The following is a 19,347-nucleotide window of genomic DNA, read 5'->3' on the forward strand; positions in this document are numbered from 1 at the left end:
GGGGGGGGGGGGGGTAAATGTTTGACCAAATTATTTAATGTACATTTCCTACAAACAATAACATTATTTCATATAACCACAATAAAGCCACCAAAATCAGGAAGTTACCATTGAAACGTGACTGTCTCATACCAACACCCCATTCATATTTTGCTGGTTTTCTTGAGCGCTCTTTCCACCTAGGGGTTGGGGCAACAGACAGAGTCCCTAGTTGCATTGAGTTGTTAGGTATCCATAGTCTCCTATGAGCTGGAAGAGCTCCTCAATCTTCCTGTGACTTTTGTCACCCTTAATACTCTGAGACCTTCCACCAGCAGTTCTGTAGACTGCCCCTGGTTTGGGTGTGTAGTAGGTTCTTATGGTTAGATCCAGTTTATGCCACTGGGTAAGAATGTCACAGGAGTGATGTACCCTTTGCAAGACATCTATCAAGTAGCCTATGATCTCTGCTCATCCTTTTATCAACAGTGGTCATTGATTATCTGATTAAAGTGAGATTAGGCACTTTAAGGAAATGGTTCTTAAATGGAAGAACTGTATACCAAGAAATATGATACTGAATCATTCTAGTTCTACATGATAATATTAAAGCCTGCAAGGGACCTTTGGTAGTAGCTGTATCTGCTGTTTCTACACACTAAAGCAGTCAAGAATGGAAAAGTAAAATATTTTTCTTAATCTTTTATTCAGAAAATTAAGGGAGATTTTTATAAGGAACTCCCCAAAACATGAAATGTATTACAATTTTTGAAGTTCATGACCTTGGTCTTTATTATGGAGTTTAAAAAATAGGTTGCTTGAAGATTTATAAAGTGAATAAAGTTATAAAGAGAGAATTACTTATTTTTGGTACTAGGGATTGAACCCAGGGCCTCACATACACTACGCATATGCTTTCCACCACTATGCTACACCCTGCCCCCAAAAATACTTTCTATATAAGAATGTATAAGGTTACACACTCTTGTAGGAAAGAAAGTATATACTTCATGCATGAAAAAGTATAAAACTTTAAATATAAATGCTTAGACTTGCCAAGAAAATATGACTACTTGAGGAACTGTGTAGTTCCATAGAAGCTTAAATGTTAACAGCAAAAACTATGTGCAAAATTAGTAAGAGATAACAGCAACTGAATATACTTCTGTTGTATTTATATGTTCTGCAGGCACCTTTTTTTTTCTCTTCCTTTCTTCCTCCTGGTCATATTCCTCTTTTGATTTTCTGAAATATACAAATATAAGGTTAAAAAAAAAGTAAACTTTGTTTTTTGGTCAAAAAACAGTGTTTAACTAAGCCACATGATAACTGTGAGCAAGGCATTTTGGACACAGAGATGGAAAATAATACTGCCAGGCTTTAAAGCTTACAATCAACTGAAGAGAAATAGACAATATACTGCACAATAAAATTTAGTAACATAAAATACATGGTTACCGTTTCTTTAAGAATTGTGAAGGGAAATCCTAAATCCAAATCTGAATAGCAAATTCCATTCATCAATACTTTGATTTTCTTTAGAGAGATTAATTATACCTCCCCATAGGAGCCATTTCTCCCCTCATTCTGTTTTTTTCAGTGGCATCTGAACTATCATAAAGCATTCCTGATGCCACTGTGCCAAAGCCTATCAATTTTTACAAACTGCTCACTGAGGCAGTCTGACTTACGAAAACAGCTGAGGGTAACATTTGTACATGTTCATAACTAACCTGTACCATAGTATATCCACCTCAAAAGCTTTTAGAAAATAAAGTCTAAAAGCACAATGGATCCGTTTTCAGATCACAAATCAACCAATGCAACCAATACAAGTCAAAACTTCACCAGTACTATGTACCAAATACCCTGCTATCTTCAAATCTTTAAATTCAAAGCATTCTGTGCCATGGAAATTAAGATCTGGCAAGAAAGGGCCAGGTCAACCTACACATCTGTTTTCCTCCCTACAACCACTCAAACCCACTGAAGTTAAGCACTAAATTGGGACACCTGTCATAGTTTCCACTAGGCCATCTAACGATCATCTGGTGCTCCACTCCACAGTTATGCATGTATGCTTCTCCTCTAATCTTAGTACATTCTCACAGTTAAAAATTAGATGCTACAATTTCCCCTCCCTTCTAAAACTTCCATAATGGTCAGGAGACCATAGAAATGCCCACTAATCTTTCCTAGTTCTGCGTAGGCCCTTTTGTGGGCTGCATGTCTACCCCACATAAGGCATTTGGATGAAAAATCGTGTAACTACAAAGAAGAAGAGATCTGCAAAATACTAATCTGGAATAAACACCTCCCGAACTGCAAAATACTAATCTGGAATAAACACCTCCCGATGTTGTCCAGTCACCCTGTCAGCTATGCATCTGTGGAGTCTGGAAGACAAGTCTCTTACCATGTGACAACTTAACTACTGCTAATTCTAAGATCTAGAAGCCATGAAGAATTCAGCTTAACTCCCCACCTCACCAGGGTTCAGGCTGGGTATACTGCAACTTTTTTTTCCATTAGTGATTAATTATATGGTGAGGGTGAAGGGAAAAAAAATAGACTCAGTTGGGCTAATCTGGCATGAATCGTCAGAAAATAATTCTTCCTATTAATTAAGAAATGTAAGGGGCTGGGAATGTGACTCAGAGGTAGAAGGCTTTCCTAGCGCTAGAATTCCTGGCTAAGAGAAAAATAAATATAATACGAGTTGAGCATTCCTAATATGAAAATTCAGAATTTTTTGTACAACACCACAATGCTCAAAAAATTTTAGATCTTCAGATTAGGAATGCTCAGTCAGTAAGGCTTATGCAAATATTCCAAAATCTGAAAACATCTGACACCTGAAACACTTTTGATCCTAAACATTTTGGATGAGGGATAACTCACATAGTTATAAAATGATAAATAAATTTGAAGGTCTTTAGTAGAAAATTTAGATATTTTACTAGTTTATAATATTTTCTGGATAAAAAGCACATACATATAATTATTACTGTTATTATCTTACTAATATTACTAATGATTCATTCCAAAATAATTATAAAGAAGTATACCTAAGAACTTCCCTCAGGATTTTCATCTCTTCCTGTTCAAGGTCACTGACCACATCAGAACCATCAGTCAAGCAGTCAGGTAACATACCTGTTCAAAATCAAACACCACATGGAATAATATCAACTCAACTGAAAACACTTATTTTTGACTGTTCTAGTTCATCAGGTAAAATTAGTTTACAATTTATCACTTAATATAAAATATTTCAAATTCTTATCTTTTAACTATTTCTCATTTTAGAAAATAAGTCCCACCAAAAATAACCAAAATTTTATCTAGAAATATATCTCAGTAATTGTTTGTGTTGGCTATTAAAAATAACAATTATCATCAGGACTGGAGATGTAGCTCTGCAGTAGACCACTTGGCTAGCATGCCATCTGTTCTGGACTTGATCCCCAATACCACACACACATATACAAAAGATATCTGGAAATAAACAATGTAAGTTTCTGGCTTCTGGAATCATACAGTATCTGAGAATATACCACTGAAATCATTAAGCTAGGATTAATAATAAAAACATGCTCTTAAAGGTGACTCTTAAATTGAAAGAGCTTAAAAAATATTATTTTGTTAAAACAACATTTAGGCTGGGGATATAGCTCACATGCACAAGGCCCCGGGTTCAATTCCCCAGCACCACCACCACCAAAAAAAAAAGGCATTTAATACTCTTCATTCATTTATTATATGTTAACATGTTATTATAGCATTTATTATATGTTACTAAAAAGAATTCTGTTTACTATGTGCAATAAAAACATGGTGCTAAGCACTTTGTGGAGGTATTAAAAAGATGAATGATGCAATATCTGCCCTTGGAGCTTTTGTTCATATATTGATCTAATAACTATAAACCACAGCAATATCAACTTTAGCCCAAAGCAATAAAAACTGATAGGAAGTAATTTTGTAAATGTAGGTTTAATTTACTTTTTTACTTATATATTCCTGGTAAACAGGAAGAGTGGTAATAAGTGTTCTGCTTCTATCTCTAATAATTACTTTCTAAATTAGCAGAATGTCTCCTCCTTTTTTCCTTCTATTTCTTCATCCACATATGACTATGGGATTTTGGATCTGCTCTAAAGTAAAGTAGCTTTATTATTTTAATCCCTTTGATATTTAGATGCATTTTCAAAATTAAACAATTTATTTTGGGATAATTGCAGATTCACACACAGTTGTAAAAAAAAAAAAAATAGAAAGATGCCATATACTCTTGACCCAATTTTTCCCATTAGTAACATCTTGCAAAACTACATAGTACAATATCACAACCAGAATATTGACATCTATAAAACTCACCAATCTTAAGTGCAATTTTGCTCAAAGGACATAAAATTATTCTTCTAATAATAATCTTTGTAGGGAAAATTAAAAGTACTAAGGGAGGAATAATGCAATGTACTTCAAAACCATCACAATAATGCTCTGGCATGCATTTTCCCCAAATTCTTAGATATGATACAACCAAAATCCAGAGAGCCTTCAAAATTGTCTCACCACAAAGACAATTTTCAAATAGCCTGCAGTTTTCTAAGATACTAATCTCTAGATCTAAATTAAGCAATATTCTTAAATACAAGTATGAAAATTCTGTAGCAGAAACTAAGTATTAGTTTATGTTAAAATGTAGTCAAACTGTCCCACACTGTGGTCTGACACCAGCCATTACTCCATATCATCACCCTCATCTTCCCTCATTAATGTATACCACATTTTGTGTAGCCATCAGACAGCCAACTACTTAAGAGGCTGGGTCTCCCCTACTCCAGGAGTAATTTTTGACTGGTTGAAACCAACCATAATAGGTTCATTCACTATGCCAGAAAGGCAAGTGACCCCCAAGCCTGATCAATAGGGTTTGAGGAGAAAATTCTTAGAGGGCTTTCATGAAAGTGCTATCTTACTAACAAAAAGAAATTTACAGGAAGAACAGGAAGAAGCATTCCTTTTCTTTAAGAGATTCTATTAAGCCTGCATTGGATATAGCCAGAGTATAATCATGAGAGAAGATCCTGAGAATGGCAGAATATAAAGATAAAAAATGTCAGGGTCCTTGATAATATCACTAAGCCACCAAACAAAGCAACCCTGGACCTGTCTTTCTTTTCTCCTTTCCTCTGGACTTGTTCTATGAGATGATAATTTCTAATTGTTTAGACCTTTTCATGGGGGTGTTCTGTTGCTGGCAGTCAAGCTATAGGTATTTACTCCTTTTTTATTAAAATCTAAATAGTTTCCAGTTAAACTTCAATGTAGTGTCCAATGTCAAGTTCACTGTTTCTCTTATCAAAACTGATTCTCTCAAAACAAATTTTACTAACATAAAATAATTATCCCACAGGTCAGAATAAAGCATAGTCTCAGGAATATTAAGACGAAAAGATTTTATAGATCAAACCATAGTAAAAAGACAAAAGGAGAGTATTTTCCAAACTTATTTACACAAAAGTAACAACACTGTGTTATGCATTCTTCATGGTTAGGGTAGTATTATCTCCTACCCACAGACAACAGCTCTATTACCTGCTGTGGAAAGTATCTTGGGACTTTAGGGAATGGTTAAGATAATGGCTGGCTCTAAGGAATAGAGTCCACTCGAATCAGACAAAATGAAAAGGAGAATCTTCAAGAGTTTGCAATAGAAGCACTATTGTTGCATGTTCTAGACACTTAAGAGTAAACAGTACAACTGAACTTTAGCTCTCATTTCTTCAGGAAACAATCAAAAGAATGGTCCTGCTGCCAAACTATGAAAGAGGTTATAGGCCATGACAAAGAATATCAGTAGCAATCTATCAAGCAAAGGAACACATAAAAATTAAGAAAACGTTACCAGAGCCAGAAATCTGAAACAGAGATGAGAATCTGCTTTGAAAAGGAGATGGTATATTAATAAGAAGTATGGTTAGAAACTTGACTGTTTTAAGTCAGAATATTTAATGTAGTTCAGGTACAAAAAAGGGGGTGAGGACAAAAGCAAAAAGAGCTACAGGGGAGGTGAGTTTAAGCACAGGGACAGGCAAAAAATAAAGTCAAAGAGGGTTACTAGAGCCTTCTGTTTTCTTTTCTGTTGATGTTGGTACAATAATCATATTGCCCTAGACCAGTGGTTTTTAGTGTGGTCACAGGACCAGCAGCTTCAGTATCAGCTGGAAGTTTGTTATAAATGAAAATTATTAGGTCCCAACCCAGCCCTACTAAATCAGAAACTGAGGTTATCATGTGTTTCAACAATTCTTCCAACTGATTCCAATACACATGAACCACAGCTTCTTTCTGAAGTCTTAACAATGATAAGCCAGCAGAGTAATCTTTTCTTAGCAGTAATTATAACCAATACAAAGTGTCATAAACACAAAAGCTAAAGAGAAAATCAAGTCTGCTTTCTTTGAGATGTCCAATATACACTGATCAGGAAGTTTACACTTTTTTTTTTTTTTTTGGCGGGAGTTTGGGAAGTACCGGAGTCAGAGGCACTTGACTACTGAGCCACATCCTCAGCCCTATTTTGTATTTTATTTAGAGACAGGGTTTCACTGAGTTGCTTAGCACCTTGCTTTTGCTGAGGGTCTCACTGAGTTGCTTAGTACCTTGCTTTTGTTGAGCAATATTGTCACAGAGAATACCTCAACAAAAGCTTCATCAAAAAGATCTATTTGAAAGAGGAAGGAGCCCTTCCCCCGTTATTGAACTCGAAATCCTCCTGCCTCAACCTCCCCAGCCACTGGGATTACAGGCATGCACCACCATACCCAGCTACACTCTTAAGTCTCTTACATCAGCTAAAGACTTTCAAACTTGAAATAAATGTATAAAAAAGCAGCCTCACTTAAGATCATATTAGAATTTTTTTTTTTAAAAAAAGCATTAGCACTTAGATTTCTAACTTCAACATTTTACCATTTCTCTCTTGAATTATTCGAATGGCTTGCAACTGCATTTCAATGTTTTTCTGGACCATCATTGCTTTAAAGATAGTAAAATCTTCTGCTGCCAACACAGGTTGCAAAATGGCCTGTGAAAAGAAATCTAGAGGTTAAATTTTTTAAAACTATTTCCCACACATTCAAATAATTTTCATTGCAAAAAGCACATTAATTCATGAGTGCTGTATCATTTATAGTTAGATGACTCAAATGGACAATTCTAAGATTTTATTTTAAAATCCTTTAAGATACAGTTCTCAAGAGGATAACTCTCCAAATCCCCATGCTTAAGCTAAAGTTAACCATGATACATTTTCCAAATGAGCCAGTACTCAATGACTCTGAAAAAAACAACACAAGAATCTGGCTTACCTTTTTGAAGTTACCTCTTCAGTATTTAGGTTTGTTTTTCTACCAAAATAACATCTATTTAATTTATATTCCTGTCACTTAAATTTTATTGCTTAATAATGATTCAGTAACTACAAAAATTATCCCTTAATCAATAAAAAGTACCAAGTTGAATGTCAATAAATGGAATCTGGAAAGTAAGTGTAATGAACAATTAATGTGTGAATGCTGTTGTAGTTGTCTTATATGTAGAAAGTTATTAAAAAGAAGCAGAGTTAGAAATTACAATGTAAAATCAACTGAGAAGTACAAGAAATTTAAAAAAGGTGTCTAATATTAGGGTACACACTTAATACTTCCCTTAACTATTGAGAATATTATATTATTAAGAGCAAATCAATTTCCAAACTAATTAATAAAAAGTAGAATAAAATATAAATGCCTAAAAGCAGATCTTATTTAGAATTCTTTCCAGCTTTACATGATATTACTTGAAAAGCTGACCATACAAAATCATGCTGAGGCAACGAAGGATGTGTGATTTACTAAGTAGGCATTAGCAATATTGTCACAGAGAACACCTCAACAAAAGCCTCATCAAAAAGATCTATTTGAAAGAGGAAGGAGCCCTTCCCCCATCAACCAGCTTACATCCTAGATTTGTGCAGGAGAACAAAACAAAGATAAAGTGAAAAAGCAGTTCTATGTGACAAGTACATGGGGTCAACTATAGAGAGAAAAGAGGAAATGTTTCTTTTCCACCAAGTTTACAGATACAGTCCAGAAAGCCCCAAAGCAGGACCTGACAAACAAGCTTCAGCTGTGTTTGAAAGCTGCTGCCCAGAGTTCAGTACTCAAAACAACGTGGGCAGTCTCTGTGATTGCTTACTGAAGTCTACCAGGGTCCAATTTATAGGATTATGCCACTAAATAACTTCTCTGGAACTTATAATACAGGGTTCCTCAAAATGTTATTCTTGATTCCTCTTAATAAATGCAAGAAAGAGGGATTAATAAAATGCATATTCCTGAGCCCTGCCATAGATACAATTCACCTAAATCTCTGGAGGATGGGTGCCCACACATCTCCTCAGATAATTCTTACAACATTAAAGTTTGAGAACCACTGATACATTAGGAAAGGAAAAGAGTCCATACATTAGGAAAAGAAAAGAATCCTTGATAGCAAAAGCCTGCTTTCAGTTTGACTATGCACCAGTCCCGTGACTTTCAACATATCATTTAAATTCTCAGAGCTTCAGTCTCTTTTCTGTAAAATCAATATATTAACAACAGTATCTATACAGTATTTCACTGAACCTAATACTATAGATTAGTAAGATAAACCACTCTTTTATATGCCACTAAGAAAAAAACACTACCAATTAAACTACAATACCATCAATTATAAAATGTATTCCTACTTTAAAGATATTGTGATAAAAATTGCCTCATGCAGAATGATTTCTTTAAAAAATCATGTATGTGCATATATAAATATATCACAGAGAACTTCACCTTTATGTATAGGTAGAAAGAACCAATCAAATAAAAATAAATAGATGAACAAAAGAAAATCTAGATGAACAGAGGAAGGAAAATGGGGGAGGATCATAAACTGAAATAGAACTCAATGCATATATGAGTTTATCAAGATGAACCCAACTACTATATATAACTATAGAATTCTAATTTTTTAAAAAATTTGCTTCTTAGAATAAAAGAAATACAGAACAACTTTCTAACTAGGTATTGAGATTAAATAAAATGAGAAAACATTTTATAAACTGAAGAATGAAGATAAAAGTAATTGCTCTGGACCTTTTGATGCTGGTTAAAATTATTAAACCTCTAGCTAGATTAAGGGGAAAAAGAGCAAAAGCACAAACTACTAATCTCAAAAATGAAAAAAGTGTTATCACTACTGATCCTAAGAACATTGAAAGGATGACAAAGAAATACCATGAGTAATTATGCCCATAAATTTGATTATATGAAATTCTTTAAAAGATACAATCTGCCAAAACACAAAAGAGAAATAGATCATTTGAACAGCCTATGCCTTGATAATGAAGTTGAACCAATAACTTATAACCCTATATAATAGAAAATACCAAACCAAAATGGGTTCACTGGTGAATTCTACCAAACATTTAAGGAAGAAATTATACCAATTCTCTACAATATCATCCAGAAAATGGAAGCAGAGAGAATACTAATTAATTCATTATATGATGCCAGTATTACCCTAATGCCAAAACCAGACAGACATTAAAAGAAAACTACACATCAATCTCTCTCACGAACAAAGATATAAAGATATTCAACAAAATTTAGCAAACTAAAAACAACAAGGTATAAGAAGAATTATAAACCACAACCAGGTGGGATTTATTCCAGGTATGCAAGGATGGATCAGCATCTGAAAATCACTAAATATAACAAATATCAACAGAGCAGAGAAGAAATATCATCTGATCATAATAACAGATATGGAAAAGGAATCTAACAAAACCCAACAACCATTCAAGATTAAAAACCCTCAGCAAATGAGGACTAAAAAATTCCTCACCCAGTAAAGAACATCTGTTTAAAAACATACAGCTAACATTAAACTTAATGGTAAGAAACTAGATGTTTTCCCACTAGATCAGGCAAGAATGATCTCTTTCACCATTCCCATTCAACTCTGTACTGGAAGTTCTAGTTAATAAAATAAAACATGAAGAGTTAATAAAAAGTTATTAATTAAGAAAGAAGAGGGCTGAGGTTGTGGCTCCGTGGCAGAGAACTTGCCTTATATGTGTGAGGCACTGGGTTCGATCCTCAGCACTAGATGAAAAAATAAATAAAGTTATAAAAAATTAAGAAGGAAGAAAGAAAACTGTTTTTGTTCACAGATAACATGACTTGTCTTTAGAAAAATACAAAAAGAAAAAAATTTTAAACTTCTGGAACATGTAAGTAATTAAAACCAGGATATATTTTACCATATAAAAGTTAACTGCTCTCCTATGTACCAGCAATGAGCAATTGGAATTTGAAATTAAAAACACAAAAGATAAAAAGATAAAAAAGAAGTACTTAACGTAGGAATAAGTCTAACAAAGTATGTATCAGATCTGTATAATGAGTAATAAAACTCTAATGAAAGAAATTAAAGATCCAAAGAAATAGAAAGATATTCCATATTCATAAATAGGGAGACTCAAAACTGTTAACATATCGTCCCAGCTTAATTTGTAGATTCACACAACCCCAACAGAAATCCCAGCAATCTGCTTTGTGGATATTAAAACTTATTCTAAAAGATACATGAAAAGGTAAAGACCCAGAATAATCACACAACACAGATAAAGAACAAAGTCAAGGAACTAACACTACCCAACATCAAAATTTATTATTAAGTTATAATAATCACTATGGTGGTATATTGGTGTTGTAGTAGATAAACAGATCAATGAAATCAGAATAGGTCCTGAAATTATACCTACAAAAACACACTCAACTGATTTTTGACAAAGAAACAAAGGCAATTCAATAGAGAAAGGATAGTCTTCTCAACAAATGATGCTGGAACAACTCAAAATGAGCATCCTAAAAAAAAAAAAAAAAAAAAAAAACCTAAACATTGGCCTTACACCAGAAGTTATCACAAAACTAACCACAGACTTAAATATAAAAACACAAAACTAAAGCTTTAAAAGGTAACATAGAAGAAAATCTAGATAATTAGATTTGGTGACGACTTCTTAGATACAACATCAAAAGCAAACTCCATGAAAGAAAAAACTGGTAAATCAGACTTAATTAAAATTAAAAATTTCTACTGTGAAAGACACTGTTTAAGAGAATGAAAAGAAAACCCCAAAAGAAAATTTTGCAAACTACTTTGAAAAGCATTATAACAGGATTTGTACCTAAAAATACGAAGAATTCTTAAAACTTAACAATTAGAAAACAAACAATTCAACTGAAAAATGGGCAAAAGAAAACAAGATAGCATTACACACCTATTAGGACGTTTGTAATCCAAAAATACCAAGTATTAACACAGATGTGGAAAAACAGAAACGGTCCATTACTGGTGACAGAAATATAAAATGGTAAAGACACTTTAGAAGACAGCTTAAAAGTTTCTTAAAAAGCTAAGCTTTGTCTTATCAGATGACCTAGCAATCCACTCACAGGTGGTTAGCCAAACAAATTAAAATCATAATGTCCACACAAAAATCTTAAAAAGATTTAAAAATTGCCAAAAAAAATGGAAATAACCAGGATACCCTTCAATAAAAGGAAAAACAAACTGGTACATCCATATAATGTAATAATACTTGGTGATAAAATTATGAAGCCACAAAATATGGAGGAACAGTTAAATGCATATTGCTTAGTAAAAGAAATCAGTCTGAAAGGATATATACTATGTTCCCAATTACATGACATCCTGGAGAGGGTAAAATTACTGAGAAAACAAAAACACCAAACGTTGTTTGGGAACTGAAACAAGGCCAGGAGGAATGAATATATGGAACATAGAGGAGATTTTTAGTGCTGTGAAACTATTTTCTACAACACTGTAATAGTGGCTACATGGCATTCTATATTTGGCAAAGCCCTTACAAGTATACAACCGGAAGGGTTAATGTATCAATACTGGTTCATCAGTTATAACAAATATACAATACTAATGCAATATTTTAATAAGGGAAACTATCTGCTTCATTTTTATAAGCCTATACTTTCTCTAAAAAATAAATATTCCTAGCTTCTTTAAAATCTTACTAGGACTCACACAAAATATTTTCTATTATCCTATGTGTACTTTTAGAAATTCAATAGTAAACTGGGAGCAATGGCTCATGCCTGTAATCACAGAAATCACATGCAGATCAGGAGGCTGAGGCAGCAGGATTGCAAGTTCAAAGCCAGGCTCAGAAACTTAGCAAGGCCCTAAGCAACAAATGAAATATAAAAAAGGGCTGGAGATGTGGCTCAGTGGTTAAGCACCCAGGGGTTCAATCCCTAATACTAAAAAAGATTCAATAGTAACACCACAGATGTAATCTTCTTAACAGTGCCAATTATTATAAGAGAAATGTTTCTGCAAGTATTAATTTCTATCTTATAAAGGTCAATGCAAATCAAGTAAACAAAACAAAACAACAAAAAACCCTTCTAGAAATCCCTGAATTTTGTCATACATTGAAATTAATGATAAGTTTTATCCTCACAAGCGGATGTTGTTTTTATCCACTTCAGTTGCAAAATACTACAAAATCCTGACGTTCAACTATAGGCAACTGAAATGATAAATATCTCACTATTTATTATATTGTCATATTTTTCTGAATTGGTATAAGATATTCATGAACTTTTTTTTTTTTAAGAAATCACATGTGTATAACAGAAAAACATGCTGTTAAAAAGTTGGTTATGGTCTGGGATTGTGGCTCAGTGACAGAGCGCTTGCCTTGCATGTATGAGGTACTGGGTTCGATCCTCAACACCTCATAAAAATACATAAATAAAATAAAGGTATTGTGTCCATTTAAAAAAACATTTTTTTAAAAAAAAAGTTGGTTGTTGTGTTTTTTGTTTTGTTTTGTTTTGTTTTTTTGTACTGGGGATTTAACCCAGGGATGTTTTGCCATTGAGCTATATCCCCAGTTTTTATTTTTTATTTGAGACATGGTCTCAGTAAATTGCTTAGGGCATCACTAAGTCGCTAAGGCTACCCTTGAACTTGCAATCCTCCTACCTCAGCCTCCCAAGTCCCTGGGATTGCAGACAGGAACCACTGCCCCTGAACCTTTTTGTCATTACACTGCTTCATCTGATGCATTCCTTGCCACTTTTTCTAGCTTTAATCCACAAAGAATATGCCAGAACCAGTGGTTTAGAACTAATGAAATGAAAAGAATTTTCCAAGTTTGCTTTAGTTGTACAAATTCTTGAAAACTGGCAGCCTGTATAGAAAATCAAAACCAAATCACCTAACCAAAACAAACCAAAAATTACCTCCTAAATTATCCAGGGCAAGCAATTTGTTTCTTTAATTCCCTCTTAGACACCCCAATATTGGAATCAACATTTTGATTTTCATGTATAAAGATTAGGTTGCTTCAAAGCAGTAAATAAAGTGCTTCAAGGTGTTTTTTCAGTAACAGTGACATCCTTATACTGATTAAATGTAACTACTAAGTGTCTGGTAACTAAGAATTTACTCTAGTAGAGAATAAATCTAACTAGTCCACATGGGGATTGAACGCATGACCCTAATCAAGCACCAAAATAGCTATCTTTAATTAAGAAGTGCTTCCATTTATTTATAGACCACCTGATATACACCAGACATTGTGCTAAATGCTTTATGTATGTTATCTCTTAAATTAAAAAAAAAAAAAATTTCAAAGTATATACTATCCCTATTTAACAGATGCAAAAACTAAGAATCAAAAAAGTTAAGAGGGCTGGCATTTTAGCTCAGTGATTGAGCACTTGCCTCGCATGTGTGAGGCACTGGGTTCAATCCTCAACACCACATAAAAAAATAAATAAATAAAACAAAGACATTGTGTCCATCTACAACTAAAAAGTATATAAAAAAAAAAAAAGGGTTAAGAAGGTAAACTGTACAAGAGCTTTTGCCAAAATCTTACACATAGTAAATGAAAGATTAAGGACTCATAAGCAGGTAGGTCCAACCATCTCAAAAGGCCTGCTTTGTTGTATATAACAAAACTGTACTATCAATTCTAAGCAAATTAAAAGGTATACGGTAGAATGAAATAGAAAACTGTGTTGATTTTGATCTGAACACAATATCTGAATTCTGAACATCTACATTCACAAATAACTTAGTTATCTTGATAATACAAACAAAAGATAGTTATAGACTGTTGCCAACTTAAAGTTTTTCCACTTTACAATAGTGCAAAATCAATATACATTAAGTAGAACCATGCTTTGAATTCTGAATTTTGATCTTATCATGGGCTAGCAATGTGCAGTATGATAATCGCTCTTGGTGATGGGCAACAGCAGTGAGCTTCCAGACAAACACATGATCACAAAGGGAAACAAGTGATACTCTATAGTGTACTATGTTGTTAAATTATGATGTTCAGTAGGTTAGGTGAATTAAATGCTTTTTGACTTATGATGGATTTATCAGGACATAAACCCATCATAAGTTGAGGATCATCTGTAATTTTTAATCAAATTCTTCCTATTCCATTAAAAAGAAGAAAATAAATAAAAAGAAAAAATGTCTGTTATTGTTTCATAAACTAAAATCATGGTATATAATATATATGTGTAATATATAATATATATAGGTAAACTGTAAAACAACTTTTGCTTTATAGAATTATTAACTGTTATAATATTTGTTTACATTAGTGTGTACACACTTTCTTTAAAATGTTATGTTAAAGATTTTCTACCTCTAGAATTAGAGATGATCATTAAATGAGAAGAAACTGTAAAAAAGAGAAGTGTACCAGTAAATGCCAGATTAAATAATCAAAACAATCTCTTCAAGGACATAATAATAAGGTTATTTAACAAATATTTATTGTAAACAACCTACTACAAATTAAGCTCTCATCTCTAAGCTAGTAACTAGAAATGCAAAAATACCATAAACAGCTCAAAGGATTTACAATCTAATAGGGCAAATGGACTAGTAGAAAACTATAATTCAAAAATATCCAAAATATAAAAGTGCCCCGTGAGATAGAATGAGTTCTACCCTCTAATGATTAAGGAAGCAACATACTACACTTCCATAAGTAGTAGCATTTCAGCCAGGCCCTAACGAGTGCGTTGGTTGTAGGGCCATACATCTTAGGTGAAGAAACAGCATGAACAAAGCTGGGTACACAGATGTTTGTAAGAGTGAGTGGATTGAAATGACAATAGTACATTATGTATTGGAGAAGAGAACAAGAGATCAAGGCTGAAAATATAATTTGGAGTCACATCATAGACAATCCTCACTATCATCTTGCTAAGAAATTTTTAAATTCACTAAGAGGATGACAAACCAAACTAAGTTTTTCAAAAGTCTACCTGGATAGTAGCAACATGTCTCTATTTCAACCTCTGGGCAATGGCTCTCAGTTGAATGGCCTGTGTTGTTACACTGGCTCCACTACTTTAATAGCTATGGACTTTGGACTGGTACTTAATATATCTGTGCTTTAGTTTTCTCACATATAGATGAAAGTTAAATTACCAGTTTCTTAAGAGGGATCAAGATGACTAAGTGTCTAAAACATCAACTAGCACAAGTCCTCAATAAATGTTATAATACCTACTTCAGCCCAGCACTACAGAACTGAGACAACAGAAATAATTCCAAAACAAAAAAGCCCCAGTAACTATTAACTATGGATGTACTAAAAGGGCAACTGCAGAATTATCAGAGAGCTATATAAATAAAACAGTAATTTGGATAAACCCTGCAATCTTATTACAGTTGATTTTGGAAAGTTCATTTTTAATTATATCAGCTCATTAATGCCTCAAATTATTATTTTTTAAGGTTGTTCTAAAAGACAACCCCTATGTAATGAATTATCTTTTTCACCTCTTACAATGTCTAAAATATTACACTTTTGCAATCAAACATACTAAATTTAAGAGGAAACCCTGGGAATTTTTGTTACAATTGCAAGGTAACAGAATAACACAAAAGCAAAAACCTGTGATGTTCGAGTCTTGGCAAGAGGAGAAGTACATGCTTCTTGAAATTGATCTTCATTAATTCCAATTTCTTTGAGGTAACTTTCTAACAGCTTTTCAACCTAAGAAGGGAAAGTTTAACTTTTATATAGAAAAATTCTAAATGACAGTATACCTATTAAGTATTCAATTTAAAAAAGTATAATTCAAATGCTTTTGCGTTAATCTATGTAATATTATATTGAAATAATATTGTCATTTCACCAAAATATAACAAAAGCTAATTTTTTTCAGAGAATCACATAAAATCATATTTCCTTTACTAGAAATAATAAAAGTCAGAATTATAAAATTCAATGTAGCACAACTTTTCTGCTACTCAACAGTCATTATTAAAAATCATAAGACAACCATAACTAAGTGAAAAACTAACATTTCCCTGCAGGCATCAGCCAAAAATGATAAAATATAAAGATCAAATGTAAGATCCCTATAAATATAAATCCAGTCCTTAGATTCTAGAGTGGAAGAGAGATGAAATCATAAAAATGAGATGCTCAGAGAAACCATTGAGTCTAATACAACTGATAGTACTGTTAGGGTAGATAATATTTGTGAAATTAAATAATTTTAATGAAACAACATCAATTTTTTTTAATTTAGAAAATTACAAGCATCATTATTCTAATTACCTTTTAAAATCAGTGAAAAATACTTACAAGCTCTTTGTACTCCTGATGAATCTCTGTATAAGTCAATTTGCTTTCTTCCTCATCATCAAAAACTAAATTTGAGAAAAATATAGTGTAAAAAAATCATTTCACGAATACAAATTTATAATCCATTCTTTACAAATGGAACTGTCATTCTGATAATTTAGCTCTTCAGCTTTGAATTCCTACGGTTTTTCTTAAAAACAACTTAGATATGTAAATCTACTTTTTAAACTGTAATTTTTTTTTTTGTACCAGGGATTAAACGCAGGGGCACTTAACCACTGAGCCACATCCCCATCCTTTTAAAAAAATATTTTTTAAATTTTGAAACAGGGTCTTGCTAAGGTGCTGAGACTGATTTTGAAGCTGCCTCAGCTCCGAAGCCACTGAGATTACAAGTATATGCAGCCACACCTAGCTAAACTATAAATTTTTATGAGATCCAAATTTTGACCAATTCTTTCACATGAAAATAAATATATACTGGATTTCAAAGACCTAAAAAAATTGGGGCTTGGGATGTGGCTCAAGTGGTAGTGTGCTCACCTGGCATGCGTGAGGCACTGGGTTCGGTCCTCAGCACCACATAAAAATAAAGATATTGTGTTCACCTAAAAAACTAAAAAATAAACATTAAAAAAAAGACCTAAAAAAATTAAAAATATCTGCTGGGCTGAGTGGTGCACACCTGTAATCCCACTGACTCTGGAGGCTAAAATAAGAGGACTGCAAGTTCAAGGCCAGCCTGGGCAACTTAGTGAGACCTTGCCTCAAAATAAAAAATAAAAAGGGCTGGGTGTGTAACTCAGTAGTACAGCACCACTGGATTCAATCCTCATACTGGTAAAAATAAAAAGTAAAATATCAAATTACTACTTTTAAAAATAAGCATATATGCTGACATAATATATTAGGTACAATGTTAAATATATTATTAAAATTTAGTAATATACACAAATACATATAATATATAATATTAATTTAAACAAGTTTTCTCTCATTTAAAAAATATTAAAACAAAATCTCCTTCATATTTAAGATGAAAACTAATTTGCCACAACATAAGGCAACAATTTCTTCATAAGCTTCTAATGGAATATTATTAAACATTAAATCCCTTTTATAACAGTCTCAAAATTATTTTATTGTACTGGAACTTTGCTAATGTAAAATTTGTTCAAAGTGACTAGGCCATTTTTATTACCACAGATGAATAAATGAAGTCAAAATAAAACCAAAACAAATGTTTACTGAGTGTTATTCGTGAAACAATTTAGATTAAGAATCTATAATCTAATTAAGAAACCAGGACACATTCATGAATTGTAAACAATAAATATTTTTTTCCATTCCCCCAGAATGATCTTCCTAATTGGCAAAACTAACTTCTGTGATATTCAAGTTAAAACTCTTCCAATAACTGTTCACTTCCTTACAGAATAAATGCAAAATCCTTAGAAGGCCAAACCAAGACCCTCCAGGATTTGATCCCACGTTTTATCTCACTTTCCACCACTCCAAAATCCAAATCTTGTCCTCCTAACAATACACAACTACTTGTAACACTCCAAACATAACATATACCACTTCAAAACCCATGCCTTTCCTTTTTTTTTTTTTTTCCCTTTACTCCATCCCTGTCCCCTCTCTACCAACCATTCTAATGCCTGATGCTGTTGCACACACCTGGAATCCCAGCTACTTAGGGGCTAAGGCTGAAGGAAAACAATTTCAAAGCCAGCCTGGGTAACTTAGTGAGATCCTATCTCAAAATACAGTACTGTGGCAGAAGGTAGGGGGAGATATTGCCAAGTGTCATGTCATATTACTATGATCTGCAACACACTCTGAAGTACTAGTTTGGTTAGGTCTCTCCTCTCAGCCCATAATATACTACACAATGTACCTATCCTTATTATAACACCTGCCACTTTGTATTTTATTCTATTTACCTGTCTTCTCCATGACATTATATATTTCTCAAGTACAGGATTTTGTTATTCATATCTATCCCTAGTTTCTGGTTCAAGGAAACGCACTATTTGAAGTAAATGATGATGTCATGAAGTTGTACAAACTAATATTGAAATCATCTAAAGTAGAGAATAGCACATTTTAAGCTCAAGTCAGTGAATTATAAACAGTTATTTCAAGTGTCACTGGCATGTTTCTTCTATTTATCCTACAGCCACTCTGTAACACTGCATATACATTCTATACAACTGCTACATAAGCTGTTTTCAGTTCATTCTAAAACCAAATTACTACACTATAGTGTTTATGAGGCTGAAGATATGCTTCTCTGTAAAATTACACTATTGGCTATATTATTACTAAGATGCAGCCTCTGTCTGTCTGTCTGTCTATCTATCTATCTATCAGGGATTGAACCCATGGGAGCTTTACACACTGAGCTACATACCCAGTCCTGTGTTTTGAGACAAGGTCTTGCTAAATTGGTCTTGAATTGTGATCCTTCTGCCTCAGCCTCCCAAGTCTCTGGGATTATAGGGATGCTCCATTGTGCTCAGTGCACTTTTGACACTTGGGAATAAAAAGATGAACAGGGCTTTTTTTTTTTTTTTTTTTTTTTTTTTTTTTTT

General features: G+C 33.1%; 1 protein-coding gene across 4 annotated transcripts in view; it reads right to left on the minus strand.

The window, feature by feature from the left end:
* Positions 1-19,347, minus strand: part of Cfap36 (cilia and flagella associated protein 36) — a 32,308-nt gene that overhangs the window by 11,208 nt on the left and 1,753 nt on the right. For 2 of the 4 annotated variants that reach the window (XM_048804314.1, XM_048804313.1), the window contains exons 2-6: positions 16,748-16,812; positions 16,049-16,150; positions 6,961-7,075; positions 3,048-3,135; positions 1,143-1,224 (exon numbers count right to left, since the gene is read on the minus strand). In XM_048804314.1, the coding sequence (XP_048660271.1) occupies positions 1,143-1,224; positions 3,048-3,135; positions 6,961-7,075; positions 16,049-16,150; positions 16,748-16,812 (452 nt within the window). The remainder of the gene's footprint in view (positions 1-1,142; positions 1,225-3,047; positions 3,136-6,960; positions 7,076-16,048; positions 16,151-16,747; positions 16,813-19,347) is intronic. The other 2 variants (XM_048804315.1, XM_015479655.2) reach the window with 1 other exon arrangement.

The sequence above is a fragment of the Marmota marmota genome, unplaced genomic scaffold, assembly GCF_001458135.2.
Source record: "Marmota marmota marmota unplaced genomic scaffold, marMar, whole genome shotgun sequence".
Lineage (NCBI taxonomy): Eukaryota > Metazoa > Chordata > Mammalia > Rodentia > Sciuridae > Marmota > Marmota marmota.